Source organism: Coregonus clupeaformis, chromosome 21 (assembly GCF_020615455.1).
Source record: "Coregonus clupeaformis isolate EN_2021a chromosome 21, ASM2061545v1, whole genome shotgun sequence".
NCBI lineage: Eukaryota > Metazoa > Chordata > Actinopteri > Salmoniformes > Salmonidae > Coregonus > Coregonus clupeaformis.
Genome location: NC_059212.1, coordinates 19,807,638 through 19,829,475, shown reverse-complemented (window position 1 = coordinate 19,829,475; position 21,838 = coordinate 19,807,638). Strand labels below are relative to the sequence as shown.

The window sequence follows — 21,838 nt, the reverse complement described above, 5'->3', positions numbered from 1 at the left end:
AGACAATTCCTTCGACCTCATGGCTTGCTTTTTGCTCTGACATGCTGCACTGTCAACTGTGGGACCTTATCTAGACAGGTGTGTGCCTTTCCAAATCATGTCCAATCAAATGAATTTACCACAGGTGGACTCCAATCAAGTTGTAGAAATATCAAGGATGATCAATGGAAACAGGATGCACCTGAGCTCAATTTCTAGTCTCATAGCAAAGGGTCTGAATACTTATGTAAATAAGGTATTTGTTTTTATTTTTAATAAATTTGCAAACATTTCTAAACCTGTTTTCGCTTTGTCATTATGGGGTATTGTGTGTAAATTGAGGAACAATTTTTATTTAATTTTAGAATAAGGCTGTAACCTAACAAAATGTTGAAAATCTGAAGGGGTCTGAATACTTTCTGAATGCACTGTAGGCCCACCCACTTGGGAGCCAGGTCCACCCACTGGGGAGCCAGGCCCAGCCAATCAGAAATAGTTTTTCCCCACAAAAGGGCTTCATTACAGACACAAATACTCCTCAGTTTCATCAGCTGTCCGGATGGCTGGTCTCAGACGTCACTGCAGGTTTAGAATTCGGATGTGGAGGTCCTGGGCTGGCGTGGTTGCACGTGGTCTGCAATTGTGAGGCCGGGTGGACATATTGCCAAATTCTCTAAAACGAAGTTGGAGGCGGCTTATGGTAGAGAAATGCACATTCAATTCTCTGCCAACAGCTCTGGTGGACATTCCTGCTGTCCGCTTGCCAATTGCACGCTCCCTCAAAACTTGAGACATCTGCACATTTTAGTGACCTTTTATTGTCCCCAGCACAAAGTGCACCTGTGTAATGATCATGCTGTTTAATAAACTTATTGATATGCCACACCTGTCAGGTGGATGAATTATCTTGGCAAATGAGAAATGCTCAATAACAGGGATATAAACAAATATGTGCACAAAATTTGAGAAATAAGGTTTTCGTACGTAATGGAAAATGTCTGGGATCTTTTATTTCAACTCATGAAACATGGGACCATCACTTTACGTGTTGCGTTTATATTTTTGTTCTGTATAGATACCAGAGGGCATTCCCAAGCCAGGTTCATTATGATGGCACTATGTACAGGAAGCATCATTCAAAAATGTTCACTTGAAACAGCTTACGAGGAGTTGGATAAGTCCTGTGTACAAAATTATAATGGAGCTGTTGATCAGGATTCTGAGACGATTGTTGAATATTAGATCACACGCGGTCCCAATTTAAAATATTGATCCAAATCTGGAAGGTCTCTTTTCCATAGAGTATCGAGAGGAAGAGGTTTATACGAAGTTGACAGTAAATGATACATTTGGAAACTAGACCCTTTTTGTTTTGCTCGTTAAACTCCGTCTTATGCATAGGATGTTGCGTCAAAGCTGACTGCCAAGGAACACCATGAGCCCTAAGGGCAGGCCTAAGGTGTAAATAAAGGAAAGATGATGAGGCAGGTAGTTTTAAATCTATCTTTAAGATCTTGGAATGAACGAAGGCAATCATCCCTGTAGATATCACCTAGTACATGAATTCTCCTACTCTTCCATTGAGGAAAATGTATTTGTTGACGACCAAGTAAAAGACCTGAGTTGGGTGAAAATAGGGGAACCCACATTCCATTTACATGAGATATTACATCATTTTTCTGCGGTGCGCCAGGTAACCTGCTTTGTTATAGTGGGACCAAAGCGTAGCTTGCATTGTTTTATATAAATATTCAAAAATAGGAGATCTTGGAGTCTCCAAGGGTGCACCAAACTTCCCTCCAAAGCACGCCATGACACAGTAGAGGAGGAATCAAACCAGGTGACTAGAGGGCATAAACTAAAAGACCAGTAATATAGTTAAACATTTGAAAGAGAGAAACTTCCATCTAGTGTACCCCTTTGTATTGTTGAGAACTTCACATGCGGGTGTTTGCCCTTCCAAATGAACTTGGAGATAGCTGAATGTAGTTTACTCCAGTATCCCACAGGGGGAGCAAGCGGTAACATTGAGCTGAAAGATTTTACACAGGGAAGCACATTCATTTTAATAATAGCAATTCGAGTTCGAAGTTGTAGTGTAGTTACTCTTAGCAATAACATTTAAGGAGGGGGAGATTTCAATACCAAGATATTTGAAATGCTGAACTACTGGCATAAAAGCAGGAAAGCTGGCGGACTTTGCAGCATCATTGAGTGGCAATAGCGCAGATTTCAGCCATTTGATCTTAAAACCCGATAAGCTACCAAAATGATCAAATATCGATAACAGATGAGGAATAGACTTAGATGCATCCTCAACAAACAGCAATACGTCATCGGCATATAGAGAGATATGATGTGGATTGTTATCGGCGAGACAAGGGTAGACTGACGTACAGTCTGGGCTGAAGGTTCAAGAGAGCGGGAGAAAAGCAGTGGCAACAGTGGGCATCCCTGGCAACTTCCTCTAGAAACAGGAAATAGAGGAGAGCAATTCTTACCTGTCAAAACCATTGCTGTTGGATTGACATAGAGCACCTTTCATTAAAATGAACCCATTACCAACGCCCATAGCCTCAAGAAAATACCATAGATATGGCCATTCAATGCATCCAGTGAAAGTACTGCAGCAGGAGATTTAAAATGTATATTTCCTATTTTGTTGCCTTACAACCTGAAATTAAAAATGATTTTTGGGGGGTTTGTCTCATTTGATTTACACAACATGCCTACCACTTTGAAGATGCAGAATATTTTTTATTGTGGAACAAACAAGAAATGAGACACAAAAACAGAACCTGAGCGTGCAAACTATTGCAGCAATTACAGCTGCAAGTCTTGGGGTATGTCTCTATAAGCTTGGCACATTTAGCCACTGGCATGTTTGCCCATTGTTCAAGGCAAGACTGTTCCAGCTCCTTCAAGTTGGATTGGTTCCGCTGGTGTACAGCAATCTGTAAGTCATACCACAGATTCTCAATTGGATTGAGGTCTAGGCTTTGACCAGGCCATTCCAAGACATTTAAATGTTTCCCTTAAACCACTCAAGTGTTGCTTTAGCAGTATGCTTAGGGTCATTGTCCTGCTGGAAGGTGAACCTCCATCCCAGTCTAAAATCTCTGGAAGACTAAAACAGGTTTCCCTCAAGAATTTCCCTGTATTTAGCGGCATCCATCATTCCTTCAATTCTGCCCAGTTTCCCAGTCCCTGCCGACGGAAAACATCCCCACAGCATGATGCTGCCACCACCATGCTTCACTGTGGGGATGGTGTTCTCGGGGTGATGAGAAGTGTTGGGTTTGCACTAGACATAGCGTTTTCCTTGATGGCCAAAAAGCTCAATTTTAGTCTCATCTGACTAGAGTACCTTCTTCCATATGTTTGCGGAGTCTCCCACATGACTTTTGGTGAACACCAAACGTGTTTGCTTATTTTTTCTTTAAGCAATGGCTTTTTTCTGGCCACTCTTCTGTAAAGCCCAGCTCTGTGGAGTGTACGGCTTAAAATGGTCCTATGGACAGATCCTCCAATCTCCGCTGTGGAGCTTTGCAGCTCCGTCAGGGTTATCTTTGATCTCTTTGTTGCCTCTCTGATTTAATGCCCTCCTTGCCTGGTCCGTGAGTTTTGGTGGGCGGCCCTCTCTTGGCAGGTTTGTTGTGGTGCCATATTCTTTCCATTTTTTAATAATGGATTTAATGGTGCTCCGTGGGATGTTCAAAGTTTCTGATATTTTTTTATAACCCAACCCTGATCTGTACTTCTCCACAACTTTGTCCCTAACCTGTTTGGAGAGCTCCTTGGTCTTCATGGTGCCCCTTGCTTGGTGGTGCCCCTTGCTTGGTGGTGCCCCTTGCTTGGTGGTGTTGCAGACTCTGGGGCCTTTCAGAACAGGTGTGTGTGTATATATACTGAGATCATGTGACAGATCATGTGACACTTAGATTGCACACAAGTGGACTTTATTTACCTAATTATGTGACTTCTGAAGGTAATTGGTTGCACCAGATCTTATTTAGGGGCTTCATAGCAAAGAGGGTGAATACATGCACGCACCACTTTTCTGTTATTTATTTTTCTGACGTTTTTGAAACAAGTTATTTTTTTCATTTCACTTCACCAATTTCGACTATTTTGTGTATGTCTATTACATGAAATTCAAATAAAAATCCATTTAAATTACAGGTTGTAATGCAACAAAATATGAAAAAAACGCCAAGGGGGATGAATACTTTTGCAAGGCACTGTATGGGCTTGGATGCGCCGAGAGAGCACCTTAGCATAGATCTTAACATCGGAGTTGAGCAACGACCAAGGTCTAAAATTGCCGCAGTTGGGTCCTTTTTTCAATAGAAGAGAGAGAACTGTAATATTAATGTTCCTAGAGAAAGAGCCTTCATTAATGGAAAACTGCATCATGTCCAACAGTAAGGTGCCCAAACGTTTCTCTTCAAACTGCAAACTAAAACCCTAATTTCTTACTAATGTATTGTTAAAGTGCCATCTGGCAGCGCGAGAAGGAGAATCACCCATAGATACTGAGCACACGACAGCCCCGTGATCAGAGAGAGCAATGGGTAACAGAGAAGAATTTGATATATTTGAAGGAAAAAAAAATCATTGCAAAAATGAAATAAATCCTAGAGAAAGACTTATGTCTAGAAGAAAGACAAGAAATCTCTAACTTAAGGATTAACAGTGTGCCAAACATCAATAACACCTGTGTCATTAGCCCAAGCACGCAGAGCATGGGTTGCCAGCCTCTCTCTGCTCACCACTTTCATTTACACTAGTCCTGTCTAAATCATGATTTAAAATCGCCTCCTTTTATGAAACGGTGATCTGTCAAATCCTAAAAAGTTGTTGTTCAACAAGTCATAGAATTCCCTTTCGAAACAGTTAGGAAAATTGCTCTTGTATCGGCATATACACCTATTAGATACAGTGAGGGGAAAAAATAATTTGATCCCCTGCTGATTTTGTACGTTTGCCCACTGACAAAGACATGTTCAGTCTATAATTTGAATGGTAGGTTTATTTGAACAGTGAGAGACAGAATAACAACAGAAAAACGCATGTCAAAAATGTTATAAATTGATTTGCATTTTAATGAGGGAAATAAGTATTTGACCCCTCTGCAAAACATGACTTAGCACTTGGTGGCAAAACCCTTGTTGGCAATCACAGAGGTCAGACGTTTCTTGTAGTTGGCCACCAGGTTTGCACACATCTCAGGAGGGATTTTGTCCCACTCCTCTTTGCAGATCTTCTCCAAGTCATTAAGGTTTTGAGCCTGACGTTTGGCAACTCGAACCTTCAGGTCCCTCCACAGATTTTCTATGGGATTAAGGTCTGGAGACTGGCTAGGCCACTCCAGGACCTTAATGTGCTTCTTCTTGAGCCACTCCTTTGTTGCCTTGGCTGTGTGTTTTGGGTCATTGTCATGCTGGAATACCCATCCACGACCCATTTTCAATGCCCTGGCTGAGGGAAGGAGGTTCTCACCCAAGATTTGACGGTACGTGGCCCCGTCCATCGTCCCTTTGATGCGGTGAAGTTGTCCTGTCCCCTTAGCAGAAAAACACCCCCAAAGCATAATGTTTCCACCTCCATGTTTGACGGTGGGGATGGTGTTCTTGGGGTCATAGGCAGCATTCCTCCTCCTCCAAACACGACGAGTTGAGTTGATGCCAAAGAGCTTGATTTTGGTCTCATCTGACCACAACACTTTCACCCAGTTCTCCTCTGAATCATTCAGATGTTCATTGGCAAACTTCAGACGGGCATGTATATGTGCTTTCTTGAGCAGGGGAACCTTGCGGGCGCTGCAGGATTTCAGTCCTTCACGGCGTAGAGTTTTATTTGATCAATAACCGTGATTTTAAGATTGCGCCGTGCCACTATAGCCACTCCTTTAGATTTCTTAGCTGCTGAGGAAGAGGCTATCACATGACAACTTTATTTTCTCCTAATACGCTCGTCCGTTTGTGGCAGATTTATGCCACCTGAATAAAAATGTATGAGATTAGGGTCCGTCATTAAGTTATACTTAAATCCGAGCTGGTTCTCTAGTAAATTAGTATGATTGTCTCACATGTTCAAGAATGGCCTTTTCCCCTTTTTTCAGATTACAACCTCTCACTTTGTTATTTGAAATGGAAATAATCTCCCAAATATCACTATTTCTAAAATAAGCCATAGAAAGTTGGTTGCAATTTCAATGTAATCCTCCAGAAACTACAGAACAAATGATGCAACAAATATTGTGGTTAAACTCAAATATACTAATTGATTAAAAAAACATTATTAAAAAAAAATATATATATATATATAGATCATCTTTGTAAATGATATCATAGGTAGAACTGGTGGAGTTATGTCGCACATGCAGCGAACAAAAACATATGGAAATGTCTGCTCTACCCAAAATTACAACCACATAATTGCAGCATTACCGCAAAAATGGAAGAGGAAAGTGGAAGGGGGAAAAAGTAAGGAACTTGTCTGTCGGCCCTGCATTAAAGACCATAATTGGTTAAAGAAAATTGTGATAAATAAAAAAGTATACCAGTTTCATTTAAGGACCAAAGGATTGACAGCTGTCCCATATAGAATTCAAAATAGTTGGGAAGAGATTTTTGACGTACCGATTCCATGGCAAATGGTTTATGAACTGATACGTAAAACGACGCCGGATAAAAAAAACTTAAGATTTTTCAATTAAAATTATTATATAAAATTCTTGCAACCAATAGAATGTTATTTATATGGGGGATACAATCTTCCCAGCTCTGCAGATTTTGCTGCGAAGAGACAGAATCATTAGATCATTTTGTTTTGGAACTGTCCATTTGTAGCTTGTTTTTGGTCACAGGTCCAGGAATGGCTGAAGGATTGCAATATATACCTGGAGCTAACCCTGCAGATAGCACTAATGGGTGATCTGAAAAGTCATAGTCAATCGATCAATAATATAATATAATAATACTTTTTGCAAAAATGTTTATTTTCAATTTACAATCTGTAGAAACAATGAATAGAAGGGTTCAGAACTTTTGTGAAACATCACAGTACAGTTGAGAAATATATGGCAAGTAGAAATCCAAAATGGATGGTGTTAAGAAATAGATGGGAGGTGTTGAATGGAGCTGAAGGTTGGGACTAATAACAACTAATAACAACAAAATAACTAATGTAAAACATACTGTGTCCATAATAAGTAAGTAGGTTATAGGTTGAGAGCTTTTGTGAAAAAGAGCACAGTTTGGGGGATATGGCATGTAGAGGCACACCGGATGGACATAATGAAAATGATCGGAGAGGTTGCGGGTAGAGGAAGTTCAGGAGTAAAAACAAACAAAATAGAATTATTGTAAAATTGACTGTGTCCATAAAATGTATATAGTATTGTGGCGTACAGCAGGTCAGCCACCAGGGGGAGACTCGTCGAGGCCTGGTAACAGATGGAGTATACAGCACAAGGAGGTGGCTCCATCTGCTGGACGTGCCAGGTCTCGACGGGCTCCCTGGATAGGACTAATTGGGGCTGATTGGGAGCTGGTGGGTAATTAAGGGCGGATTGCTCACCAGCTGTGCAAGGCCCATAGAGCGGCCAGAAGGGCAGCACATGAGAGAGGACTGGGGGAAGTAAGATAACTTCTGTGTAGTTGGAGACTGTATCCTGGACAGGGTCTCATGGGGGAGACCTATCCTTTTCTTTTGATTTATTTTATTACTAAATACCTTGAAACCGAGCTAATCATACTCTGTCCGTGTCTGATCTGTGTAAACGTCTTGACCCAACACCCTGATCTGCCACAGTATGTATAAGCTGTAAGTAGAGGCCTAAGCGTTGTTGTTCACTAGTTTACTCCAATTAGGGGAGGGGTGGTGGGGTTGGAAACTAATAAAGGAAAATACATTTTTTAAAAGGATATATATATATTACAGTGAGGGGAAAAAAGTATTTGATCCCCTGCTGATGTTGTACGTTTGCCCACTTACAAAGACATGATCAGTCTATAATTTTAATGGTAGGTTTATTTGAACAGTGAGAGACAGAATAACAAAACAAAAATCCAGAAAAACGCATGTCAAAAATGTGATAAATTGATTTGCATTTTAATGAGGGAAATAAGTATTTGACCCCTCTGCAAAACATGACTTAGTACTTGGTGGCAAAACCCTTGTTGGCAATCACAGAGGTCAGACGTTTCTTGTAGTTGGCCACCAGGTTTGCACACATCTCAGGAGGGATTTTGTTCCACTACTCTTTGCAGATCTTCTCCAAGTCATTAAGGTTTCGAGTCTGACGTTTGGCAACTCGAACCTTCAGCTCCCTCCACAGATTTTCTATGGGATTAAGGTCTGGAGACTGGCTAGGCCACTCCAGGACCTTAATGTGCTTCTTCTTGAGCCACTCCTTTGTTGCCTTGGCCGTGTGTTTTGGGTCATTGTCATGCTGGGATAGCCATCCACGACCCATTTTCAATGCCCTGGCTGAGGGAAGGAGGTTCTCACCCAAGATTTGACGGTACATGGCCCCATCCATCGTCCCTTTGATGCGGTAAAGTTGTCCTGTCCCCTTAGCAGAAAAACACCCCCAAAGCATAATGTTTCCACCTCCATGTTTGACGGTGGGGATGGTGTTCTTGGGGTCATAGGCAGCATTCCTCCTCCTCCAAACACGGTGAGTTGAGTTGATGCAAAGAGCTCAATTTTGGTCTCATCTGACCACAACACTTTCACCCAGTTCTTCTCTGAATCTTTCAGATGTTCATTGGCAAACTTCAGACGGGCCTGTATATGTGCTTTCTTGAGCAGGGGGACCTTGCGGGCGCTGAAGGATTTCAGTCCTTCACGGCGTAGTGTAGTGTGTTACCAATTGTTTTCTTGGTGACTATGGTCCCAGCTGCTTTGAGATCATTGACAAGATCCTCCCGTGTAGTCCTGGGCTGATTCCTCACCGTTCTCATGATCATTGCAACTCCACGAGTTGAGATATTGCATGGAGCCCCAGGCCAAGGGAGATTGACAGTTATTTTGTGTTTCTTCCATTTGCGAATACCAACTGTTGTCACCTTCTCACCAAGCTGCTTGGCGATGGTCTTGTAGCCCATTCCAGCCTTGTGTAGGTCTACAATCTTGTCCCTGACATCCTTGGAGAGCTCTTTGGTCTTGGCCATGGTGGAGAGTTTGGAATCTGATTTGATTGATTGCTTCTGTGGACAGGTGTCTTTTATACAGGTAACAAACTGAGATTAGGAGCACTCCCTTTAAGAGTGTGCTCCTAATCTCAGCTCGTTACTTTTATTAAAGACACCTGGGAGCCAGAAATCTTTCTGATTGAGAGGGGGTCAAATACTTATTTCCCTCATTGAAATGCAAATCAATTTATAACATTTTTGACATGCGTTTTTCTGGATTTTGTTGTTGTTATTCTGTCTCTCACTGTTCAAATAAACCTACCATTAAAATTATAGACTGATCATTTCTTTGTCAGTGGGAAAACGTACAAAATCAGCAGGGGATCAAATACTTTTTTCCCTCACTGTGTGTGTATATATATATGTGTGTATTTGTATGTATGTGTGTATATAATATAAAATATATGCGGGAAAAAAACCTTTGGGGATTGGAAGTGATGCAGACAATTGCATTGGAAGTTACAATCTATCTGCAGTATTAAAGCTGATCTACCCCCTAAAAAAAAAGCTAACAAAAATACTGAAAAAATGACAAACATTTGTTTTAAAAAGGATCGTTAATGCAGTAACAAAGACACCAACATCGAAAGTGTACCATGAAAATGTATCATGCAGGTATTTGTGTAACCACCAAAACTACAACTCCCCTCAGGTCCTTCCCTCCCACCCCAGCCCTAAAATAGTCAAAACAGCGGAGTTGTCGCGGAATCCCATCCACCCCCTGGCTGTCGACCCCAGATATGGAGCAGGCTGTAGGGAACTGGTGCCTCGATGATCTGTGGATAACCCTGAGGGAGGCCGGGTAGAGGAGAAAGGCTTGTATACCTTTGTTGCGTGCACTGCCCAGAGCCTGTGCCAACCCCTTGCGAAGTCTGACAGTGTAGTTGCTGAAATCGGGGAAGAATTTAACTATTGCGGCCTGTCTCTTGCCTATCCGTGAAACGCAGAGGAGGTTGAAAATCAGAGTGTGGGGTCTGTTGTTGTTGCGGGAGCCGTAGATACAGTGGGCGCGCATGATTTCAAACTGCCAATGGACACCAGTGAGGGATTGACTGCGTGAGATACTGAATTTTTAGTGCCCTCTTTCCCTTCTTCCAGGTTGACGATACGAACATTGCAGAGTCTTCCCCTGTCATAGCCTGCTAGCTTAGCCTCCATTTCTTGTAACCTTGTGTCGTGGTTAGCAACAACTCTGGTGTCAACTTAAACTTTAGTATCAAGTCTGACTACGTCCATCTTGATAGCTGCCAAGTTAGTCGACAAAACAGCCAGCTCAGCTTTAATGGCATAACATTTCTTGTCGGAGGCCTTTCCCATCTCTTCCAGCCGTCCAAGTTATGGCTCGAAGTGTCGTTGTTTCTCCATGCACGTGTCATCCATAGCTTGTAGATCGGCTATGGAGCATTTGTTTTTCTCCTTCACCGGAGAGTTCAGGCGTTCACTGGGTCTTTTTGTTTGGATGCTGGGCCATTGTATGTACAGTTTCTCAGAGTTGGTTTGTTGTAGAAATTCTACACAGGGACACTCAAAGTCAATCTTAAATGTATCATTCTTTATTATCAGCGCGCTGGTGAGGTTCCAACAAACTCAATGCACTAAGTACACATGTCGATCAGGAGCTCCCCCGGGGCAGTTCCGTTAGTTCTCTTATATACAGACAAGTTATATTTGCATGATTTAGCTTATTCATCACTCATAATTAATTCATCATTAACGTTTGCTTCATTCCTGTGACCGACCAATACCTCACGAGGCTTCTTCTCTCTAAGCTGAGACCTTGAAACTGAGATATCTTTTGTTCTCAAAACAAGGGTCTGGCCGTACTACCAAATTGCAGATACTGATAGTGAGGTTGGCAGATACTGATAGTGAGGATTCGTTCAATCAGTCACTTGCATTGACACAGACATTGGTTAGTAGAAAAGCACAAACATAAAATGTTCCATCACATTCCATCCTCTTATCACTTGTGTGATAAGAATCATTACATTTTAATGTAAGCATTATAATAAATCATAATAAAGGTTATACTTCTATTAGCGGGAGTGAGTCTAATTTAATTCATAATCATCATAATAAAGCTAAAATCTACAATCAAAGTAGTAAGTAAACAAAATCAACACTTAAAACCACAGACACTTTCAAACCCTTCATTCTGGGTTTACAATCATTCTGGGTTGTACTTGTAAAACCGTTGCAGTAGAATGTTTTAACCTTAAGACCTTCGCTTCATACAGTTACACATGCTTCATTACACAATTTCATTTATGATTCTGGCAATGACATTTCAGCTGGAGCTTTTGTTTGCTAGTGGCATGTTAATGACATATCGGTATCTCAATGCATTCTTAGTCTAAATTACTATACATTTTGCAGTGTGCAGACCTCCACAATCAACCTGATACCCCAAATAAACAATTTTGGGTAAGCCTAAATTAATTACGGGCACGGTTGACCACCTCCCGGCACTCATTCTTCTGACGTTTCAGTTCGTCCTCCCAATGGCACCTGAGCCACCACTGTTCTTCACAGTCCATTATGTCCTACCAGTACACCAGCAGCATGAGATAAATTTGGATGGGATCTCTCTCCATGCTCACTCCACGTGGACTCATGTCGCACTCCTGAGAAAAAAGGCAGTTGATAGCTTCGATTGGATGCTGTGTACAGGTTGCTGACTCGGACTCATGTCTCACGGTAGAAGTGGTGAAGGACAGGACCATAGTGAACGCTATTTTTGCCTTTACTTCAGCCGGTTAGAGGGGGTGAGGTTCACACTGTTCTCGGCTTAATTATCCCTTCCATGCATCTAGATACCATCTGTGGTCACCTTTGCCATAACCTCGAGAGAGGACAGACCAGAACAACAGTTTAGTTTAGGGCATTTCTGATTCAGGAAATCCAGACAAATTATTTACTTTCTGACAAATGACAAATTATTCACTGTATGACAAATTATTACTGCTACCAATACAAATGTCTAAGACAAATGTGAAAGAGAATAACAACACACAGTTCAATCAATTTTCCCCCCCAAATCGGCTTATACTCCCCTATCATCTTGGCGATCTCACTGCAGAGTTACAGGGTCAGGGAGTTGATGGCTAATCCTTAGGGAGAAATCCCAACCATCCAGCAGACCCAATCTGGTGAGATTTGTTATTGAAGCAAGACTAAAAACAAACAAAACAAAACAACAGCACTTCTTCATATATCACTCGATACACTTCTTCATATATCATTCGATACACTTCTTTATATATCACTTGATGTGGGGAAAACGTCAATCCATTTGGAGTAACTGTCAACTATTACTAACATATATTTCTTCCTTTTTAAAGGCAGACGTGAACAAAATCAATTTGCATATTTACCAAAGGGCCCCAGGGGACTAGTAATTCCCCTTTTGGACACATGACTCACATCGTGATACATGCGTCCAAAAGAAACAACAACACTGCCTGTTAAATCAAAATAGCAAATACAATTAGAATTACAACCCTTGATGACTCCATCTTAACTTAATTGTATCCCATAAGGTAATGGTAAAATAGACTAGAGACAGGTGTCCCTCATTCAGGGGCAGCGCTCTCTCGCTCTCTCCTTCTCTTGTTCCGAATCACACAAAGGACTGTTGATAAATTATAAACTTCTTCCTAATTATCTAGTGTTTACATAGCCCATTTAAATCTCACCCAATGTCTCTAGTCTTTCTAGTGAGGGTGATCAGGCCTCACCAGGAAGTCAGAACAAAGGTCAGAGGTCATTCAACCCCATTAAGTGATTGTTTGTTTCCCTGTACCTCAGACATTATTTAAAGATATTTCAAACATTTTGTGTATCAGGTTTACATTGGGTTTTTCAGTACATTTCTTATCAAGGTGGGTTGTGTGTAGGTGCTGTCGTGTGTGTGTGTGTGTGTGTGTGTGTGTGGTAAAAATCTTAGGGTAAAAACAAACAAAATGGCCAGGCCTGACTTAATTTGGGAGCTCAACAGCTGGATCCGGGCACCTTTACACTGCACAGTACACAGTCTCAATAACTGCTCTCCTAAGGCACCTGCCTCAGGAAGCCCCTCAAAGGGAGAGACACAGAACCATTGGCAAACATATTTTAAAAACTTGGTAGCGGACATTCCATAAGTCCTGAAAGAAACAAAATAAACATTTTAATCAGTCCTAAAAAAGTATTAATCTTAATCGAGTTTACTGCATCTTGGGCAGGAAGTCTTGATAAACCCATGCGTATACAGAATTATACTTCAGACACATCAGATGATAGTGTCCCGTCAAGCTGAATAGGCACCTTCTAATTAAACAATCCCAGAGCCCCTCTCTTGTGATCATTGTCATTTTGACCTGTTGCATTGACATACGGTTCTGTACAGACTGTCCCTGAGACATAAACTAGTCAAAATATGAAACCTGTTGTTTAACAAATCTGCTAGGACCATTAAAAAGTTGGTGCTGGCTTATCAGCTCAATATTCGGTACTAAAACATTTACTTGGATCTACTTATTCTGGACACAATTCCACGTAATGGAAAACAGATTATTGTTTTAGATGACATTACCTTCTTACTTAAATCACTGGTGCCACCCAAACTATAGAACTGAGTAATAATAATTGGAAATTGTCAAAAACGTGTCTTATTCAATTAATTATTCATACCTCTGTCCCAAAATTTCCAACTGTATCCCTTACAGCCTGTTTGAGTTCAGTGTGTACTGGCGGCTATCTGTTGTTCCACCGGTTGTCAAATTAGTTGGGTATTAAAATAGTAACAGAAGAAAAATGTGAAGTTGGAGAGATCGAAAAACTAAGCCGCCGTCTTGTCCAGCTGGTCACGTGACCCTCAAATCTGAACCAATCATAGATGTCTATGTTTCACAAGTTTGGAGAGCAAAGTACAGTAAAGTAAAAGTAGAGTACAGTACAGCAGACCTGGGTTCAAATATATGTGCAATAGAGTATCTGGTGTTTTCAGTGTATTTTAGTATTTTCAATACACAGCCCAAAACAAGTACTTTTATTTTAGTATTTGAATATTTATTTGTAAAAACCCAATAGTTGACCAAATTGTATTTAAGATGATTTTTAAATACTTATTTCAAATACTATTTTCAAATACCAAAAGCATTGGAGTGTACACTATATATACTGTACAAAAGTATGTGGACACCCCTTCAAATGAGTGGATTCTGAAATCAAGATATCTGAATACTTACTTTGAATGTATGTGAAAGTATGCAGTACACTTCTGTACTGTACAGTTCAGTAAAGTACACAGTAGAGCACACTAGAGTTGAGTACACTAAAATGTACTGTACTGTACTCTACTGTGCTCTACTTTGATGTCCAAACTTGTGAAACATAGACGTCTATGATTGGTTCAGATTTGGTCCGGACCAACAAATTTGGTCTTGTTTTGGGGCGGATCTCATTAAAATAATAGCCAGTGTGTTGAATAATACCCAAATATGCGAAGGAGGATATTGCATATTGCTACCTTTTTTGTGTACCTATTTAGGATACATCACCATGAAGTGAATTACATTAATATCCATAATTATGCACTTCTGTGTAGTACAGATGATGAAATTCCGTTACCGCAATTCTGTTACCGGGTGTTGATCTACTTCACTTACTGTAGTTCAAGTCAAGGTGTCATGTCATAGCTGACACCCCATTCTTTCTGCAGACATCGTTGAATCTTAATTCAGAGCCGATATTTAAGAGTTTGGGGAAAATGTGTTCACATAAAAAATGGAGGAAGATTTTACAGAAATTCTGTTACCAAACTGCATCTGCACAGTTCTTCCAGTAAATGTTTTTTTGTAAAATGTTCAGTGTAAATTGTTAAAAGTAGTCATTGTGCATAGACTTGTATGGTTTGTTAAACTTTGAAGTCAATGATTTTTGTTTGGCATAAATGTTAATGTGAAAAATCTGAGTGTCTGTTATCGTGGAATTGCCGTACTGCTGTTAGCTTATCCCAATTCTATAAGGTTTAGAGGTTTCAGTTAGACAGTTGATGTCCTTGTTCTCTGCAGGTCCTTGTTGATGTTCCATGCACCACAGACAGACACTCTGTCATGGAGGATGAAAACAACATTTTCAAGAGGGCCAGGACAAAGGAGAGACAGAGGCTGCCCCAGCTGCAGACAGAACTCCTCCTGTAAGTGTTCAGCAACTTATCATGTTATTGTTAAAAGCAATAAAATCACATAAAACGGATACATTATTGTTGATCTTTGATCGTATCTATGTATCTATTCATTGCATCAATGTATGGTAGTTTTGTATCTCAGCGGTCCTATTTTGATCATATGATATCTGATAATAATTTCACTTAATATCTCTCCCTGTTCCTCTTCCACCAGTGCTGGTATCGAGGCGGTTCGTCCGGGGGGAGAGGTGCTCTACTCCACCTGCTCCCTGTCCCAGCTGCAGAACGAGTATGTGGTGGAGCGGGCCATGCACCTGGCCCGGGAGGAACACGGCATCAGCCTGCAGGTAGCCGACCTTCGACCCCTCACACGCCTCTTTAAGGACACCTTCCACTTCGCCCCTGACCCCCACCTGGGACAGCTGGTCCTTCCCCACCTCACCGCTAACTTTGGACCCATCTACATGTGCAAGCTGCGGAGGTTAAACTAGAACTGATGGACATGGATTTAATTCCCTTCAATACAACTTTATTTATCCCTTCAGGGGCAACCTGATTTAATCGGGCATAACGTCTCATAGACTTTTCGTATTTATGTATTCATGTGAAGCACCGCAAATAAAGACATTGATTAATAGACTATAAAATATATAACTGTTTCAACATTCAATTTTCAGTGGACATACACATTTCTATGCAGTGCTACTTTTGGCCTCTTGTTGTCAGTATTAGACAATTATACAAGTCAGAGCTCTCTATGTATCGAAAACAGAGGGCTCGAAGTTACTGGACCCATGAGGATAAACTTAACCGTCACTCAAAATATTGCCCTGTCCAACTGTTATAGAATGGGTAAAAAAAAAAACAGAACGCTTATTTGGTTCTAGATCAATCAAATTGATTTTATAAAGCCCTTTTTTCATCAGCAGTTGTGCTATACAGATACCCAGCCTTAAACCCCAAAGAGCAAGCGATGCAGAAGCACAACGCTCCAACCCTGTTCCTGGAGAGCTACTGTCCTGTAGGTTTTCTCTCCAACCCCAGTTTTAACTAACCAGATTCAGTTTATCAACCAGCTGATTGTTACAGTCAGGTGTGCTAGGTGAGGGTTTGACCGAACACCTACAGGACGGTATCTCTACAGCAGGGCTGCCCAACCCTCTTCCTGGAGAGCAGGGCTGCCCAACCCTCTTCCTGTAGAGCAGGGCTGCCCAACCCTCTTCCTGTAGAGCAGGGCTGCCCAACCCTCTTCCTGGAGATCTACTGTCCTGTAGGTTTTCAGTCCAACCCTAATTTAGCATATCTGATTCAGCTAGTTAAGGTCTTGTTGAGCAGCTAATAAGTAAAATCAGGTGTGTTAAATTAGATTGGACTGAAAACCCACAGGACGGTAGATCTCCAGGAAGAGGGTTGGGCAGCCCCGCTCTACAGGAAGAGGGTTGGGCAGCCCCGCTCTACAGGAAGAGGGTTGGGCAGCCCCGCTCTACAGGAAGAGGGTTGGGCAGCCCTGCTCTACAGGAAGAGGGTTGGGCAGCCCTGCTCTACAGGAAGAGGGTTGGGCAGCCCTGCTCTACAGGAAGAGGGTTGGGCAGCCCTGTTCTAGATCATTATGCCCAATCACTGAGGTTGAACAAATAAACCGATCCCAGCCATTGAGGTAGAACAATAAACCAATTCAAGTCTGTTTGATGTGGTCCCATAGTGACCTTTTACAATTTCATCGTGTTCTCATATGAACATTTAATTCAGATTCTAAACATTTTCATAATGAACACTCAAATAATCATTGGCTCTGAGAATCTCTAGGCCTGTCGTTACAATGGTTGAATTCTCTCAATTTCCTATTTGATGTCACTTAAATGCAGCCTGCAATGTCTTTCTTATATCTAACATGAGTGCAAAGGTATAGTACCTCTCCTCCCATCACACCGCCGATGACCTTCTCTGTTGCATCGGCCGGGCAATGTAGCATGAAAGAGGTGTGCGCATGGCTAACGAGCGAGCGCCGCCGAGTGTCAACGACTTCCCGCTGCCATTAAGCGGCTCGCGAGCGTCGCCACCGAGGGAGAGGAGAGGCTGTTTGCTCGGCGGCTCCCAGATGAACATTAAGGACGCAAGAGCGACGCCAAAATGGGATCTCTCACCTCCTTTTCCCCTTCGCCTTTTTATTCCACAGATGAGTGCAGATAATTTCACTGGCCGATTGTGAGTGATTACTGTATTACCGCGGTAACAGAGGATGTATCGGCGAATGCGAAGGGAATTAATGACACATAAAAACTATTTCTGTATTGACTGCTTCCGTCGGCGGGCCCAGTACGACGCGCCCGCATCTTGTGATTACCTAAACGTATTGTAAATATGTGTTTCCTATGGGTTTTTACATAAATTTACATGTTTTAACACTCGGGATGGGAGACTATTAGGGATGAGTGACTCCTCCCTTCTCCCCCTTCTCTTTCTACTGGGCCGTTCATTATTTAATTAGCCAATGGTGTTCCTTTGCTCTAGGCCTATGTGCCAGAGAGGTAGACTACATCAGTAGTTCCCAACCCCGCTCCTCCAGTACCCCCAACAGTACAAATGTTCATTGTAGCCCTGGACAAGCACACCTGATTCAACTTGTCAACTAATCATCAAGCCCTCAGTGAGGTGAATGAGGTGTGTTTGTTCAGGGCTATAACGAAAATGTGTACGGTTGGGGGTGCTGGAGGACCAGGGTTGGGAAACACTGGACTATATCATGAGGTTGTGAGTGTTTCTTGTCTGTTTATGAGAGAGAAGGAGTGAGTGAGAGAGACCGAGGGGAAGATTTAGAGTAAAATCAAGATAAGTGAATGTGGGAGTTTTGTGTGTCCCCAGAAAACAGTATATGATGTGATATCAGCACATAATTTAATAACAGTTGGGGGTGAACGATTACGGTTTAGAGTGGAGCAGAAACCTTTGAGATATAGGCCTACCAGGTTGATGACTGGTTATTCAGCTATGTTTACGCCCTTAGTTTAAACAACCCTCAGAATGGAAATCAGGGCACCCCCCTAAAAGGTTATGATTGGCCTTGGACGCAGGATCACATATCTATGTGTACATATAGAAGCTTCTGCTGGGTGTTTAGGCCCACAGGCGAGGATCAGACGTCTGGCCCTGTCCGCTGTGAGTGAGAGGATCTCACCAGTGGGGGTCTTTTGTTCCAGATGCACCATGAAGAGTGGGCCCAGCAGGAAACCAACACGCCACAGGGCTCAAACACTACACATGGCCTCCCCTTCGCACTACTTTGCCATTCCACTTTTTCAATGGCTTTCAAAAAGCTTTATTAGGTATCAGCTGACTTGACAGATCTCTCTCAGGCTCTACGGTAAATGTTGAATAAATTGCCAAAACTTGAGATGAGTTGTGGTTTCCCAACACTTACTTTCTTGAGGCAAGATAAGGCATCTTCCCAACACTACGTTACCCTTTTATGTTGTTGAAAAAGCTTCAAGTTATTAACTGACTATACAAATTCTTATATTACTGGATGCTATGCAAGGATTCAATGGAAAATCATAGCAATATCAATTTGATTATATAGTGTGTAATACTTTATGTGCATGTGTTCCTGACTGACAGTATCTCAAGGACAGGCAATGCACTGCGTCCATTGGCCTTGGCCAGGCCTCTAGAAAATAGGGGTTTTTCTTCCTCTAAGAGGATTAGCCTGGGACGAGATTGCATGGAGAGTGTTTAAAAAAAGGGCAAGAATAGAATGGGAGATCAAGTGGAACTAAAGAAGCGTGTCCCAGGCTGCAGAGTTCAACCACCTGTTGTCCTCTTCTGGCCATCACTCTTTCCTTTCTCTTTGTCCTCTGTCTCTAGTTATTGTCTCTTTTCCTCTCTTTTCTTTATCAGGAACTTTCTCTTCAACAAACATGTGGAAAGACAATACATTTATTCTGAGCATGGCCTTGCTTGAAAGATTCAAATAGTTCAAGGATTGGTAGTCTTCAAACTTTTAATGCTTCAATGTTTGAAAGCCTGTTGAACATCAGAGTTGTGTGTGTCCCCCTCTTAGTGTGTGTGTCACTAAGCTCCCGGTGGTTTCCAGGAGCACTTTGATGTGTATCTGGGCAATGCGCTATTAGAGGGATTTCCTGGATTGACAGCTCTGAGAATATGTGGCTAAATTGCGATGCCAACGGGCTCAAAGCTTGCTGGAAACAGGATTAGGATCATATTCTGGCTGAGCCTGTCACCTCAATGGGCCAGGGTTTCTTACGGTCGCACTTTTCATTCTCTGCATGGTTAAAACCTTTAAGAGAACCATGGAGGCGGGAGAGAAAAACCACTGATTGAATGGTACACTGTGATTTTTGTGCAGGAGGGCTCGCTCCTGAGGCTGTGTAGTGTGTCAGACAAATTAAAGAGCATTTTTCTTCTCAAAATAAAGTTTCTGAAAAAACATCCTTTTTTTCTGAGGAATCAGCAATCTGCAAGTTCAGCTGCTTCAACAGTATTCCCACTATCGGCTATTAGTTACATTATTCTTGGACGTTGTCAGCCCTTAAATGTTTCAGCTTTGATATCAACAGCATTAATTATTTCATTAGGTACCAAAGAAAGCAATATGTAGCTATTTGGTAAATATGTAAGTACACAAATCAAATATTATTTGTCACATGCTTTGTAAACAACAGGTGTGGACTTACAGTGAAATGCTTACTCACAGGCCCTTCCCAACATGCAGAGAGAAAGAAAATAGAGAAATAATAGAAAAGTAATAACACTTAATAATAAAAGCAATAATAAATACACAGTGAGTAACGATAACTTGGCTATGTACATGGGGTACCAGTACTGAGTCGATGTGCAGGGGTACGAGGTCATTTATGTAGATACACTACATGACCAAAGCTATGTGGCACCTGCTCGTCGAACATCTCATTCCAAAATCATGGGCATTAATATGGAGTTGGTCCCCCCTTTGCTGCTATAACAGCCTCCACTTTTCTGGGAAGGCTTCTCACTAGATGTTGGAACATTGCTGCAGGGACTTGCTTCCATTCAGCCACGAGCATTAGTGAGGTCGGCACTGATGTTGGGCGATTCATTCCAAAGGTGTTCGATGGGTTGAGTTCAGGGTTCTGTGCAGGCCAGTCAAGTTCTTCCTCACTGATCTCTACAAACCATTTCTGTATGGACCTCGCTTTGTGCACGGGGGCATTGTCATGCTGAAACAGAAAAGGGCCTTCCCAAACTGTTGCCACAAAGTTGGAAGCACAGAATCGTCTAGAATGTAATGTGTGCTGAAGCATTAAGATTTCCCTTCACTGGAACTAAGGGGCCTGAACCATGAAAAACAGCCCCAGACCATTATTCCTCCTCCACCAAACTTTACAGTTGGCACTATGGATTTGGGCAGGTAGCGTTCTCCTGGCATCCTCCAAACCCAGATTTGTCCGTCGGACTGCCAGATGGTGATGCGTGATTCATCACTCCAGAGAACACGTTTCCACTGCCTGTGTATATATAGTATATGTACATATAACTAGGAACAAAGTGACAGATGATAAACAGTAGCAGCAGTGTATGTGATGAGTCCAAAAAGTTAGTGCAAAAGTGGTCAATGCAGATAGTCCGTGTAGCTACAATATTTATTGAACAATTTCACTAACTATTTAGCAGTTTTATGGCTTGGGGGTAGAAGCTGTTCAGGGTGCTGTTGGTTCCAGACTTGGTGCATCAGTACCGCTTGCCGTGTGGTAGCAGAGAGAACAGTTTATGTCTTGGGTGGCTGGAGTCTTTGACAATTTTTAGGGCCTTCCTCTGACACCGCCTGGTATAGAGGTCCTGGATGCCGGGAGCTCGGCCCCAGTGATGTACTGGGCCCTACGCACTACCCTTTGTAGTGCCTTGCGGTCAGATGCCAAGCAGTTGCCATACCAAGCGGTGATGCAGCCAGTCAAGATGCGCTCAATGGTGCAGCTGTATAATTTTGGGGGGATTTGAGGGCCCATGTCAAATCTTTTCAGCCTCCTGAGGGGAAAGAGGCGTTGTCATGCCCTCTTCACAACTGTGTTGGTGTGTGTGGATCATAATAGATCCTTAGTGATGTGGACAAAGACTGTAAAATAAAGCATAACCCAAATACTAATTCCAAACAAGCAGGATGTATGCACTTGTCCTGTTTGAACCAGCTCAGCATGATGGTTAAGTTTATATTTTGTGAATTGACCCTCCTTTAGGACAACAGAAACAACATGAAAAAGACCTTGGAACAGCATTTGACTGGATAAGAGTCATATTGTTAGTGTTACTGATGATGAGGGAAGAGCTCAACTCAATGATCCAGTGTGCTATGGTGTAGAGGCTTATTCCAGCTAGATTAATTTATAGATTGATGTCCAGAGATATTGTTGGGATTGGGAGGTAGGCTATTTGGGCAATGTGCAGACTTTCCTCTGAATGTTATAGAGAAGAGCACCTTATCCTGCATCAAGGGCTG

General features: G+C 42.0%; 1 protein-coding gene across 1 annotated transcript in view; it reads left to right on the top strand.

The window, feature by feature from the left end:
- The window catches only part of nsun4 (NOP2/Sun RNA methyltransferase 4), a 31,286-nt gene extending 14,796 nt beyond the window's left edge, over positions 1 to 16,490 (top strand). The window contains exons 5-6 of the mRNA XM_041841721.2: positions 15,236 to 15,360; positions 15,566 to 16,490. Coding sequence (XP_041697655.1) covers positions 15,236 to 15,360; positions 15,566 to 15,842 — 402 coding nt within the window. The 3' untranslated portion in view covers positions 15,843 to 16,490. The remainder of the gene's footprint in view (positions 1 to 15,235; positions 15,361 to 15,565) is intronic.
- The last annotated feature ends 5,348 nt before the right edge of the window (positions 16,491 to 21,838 follow it).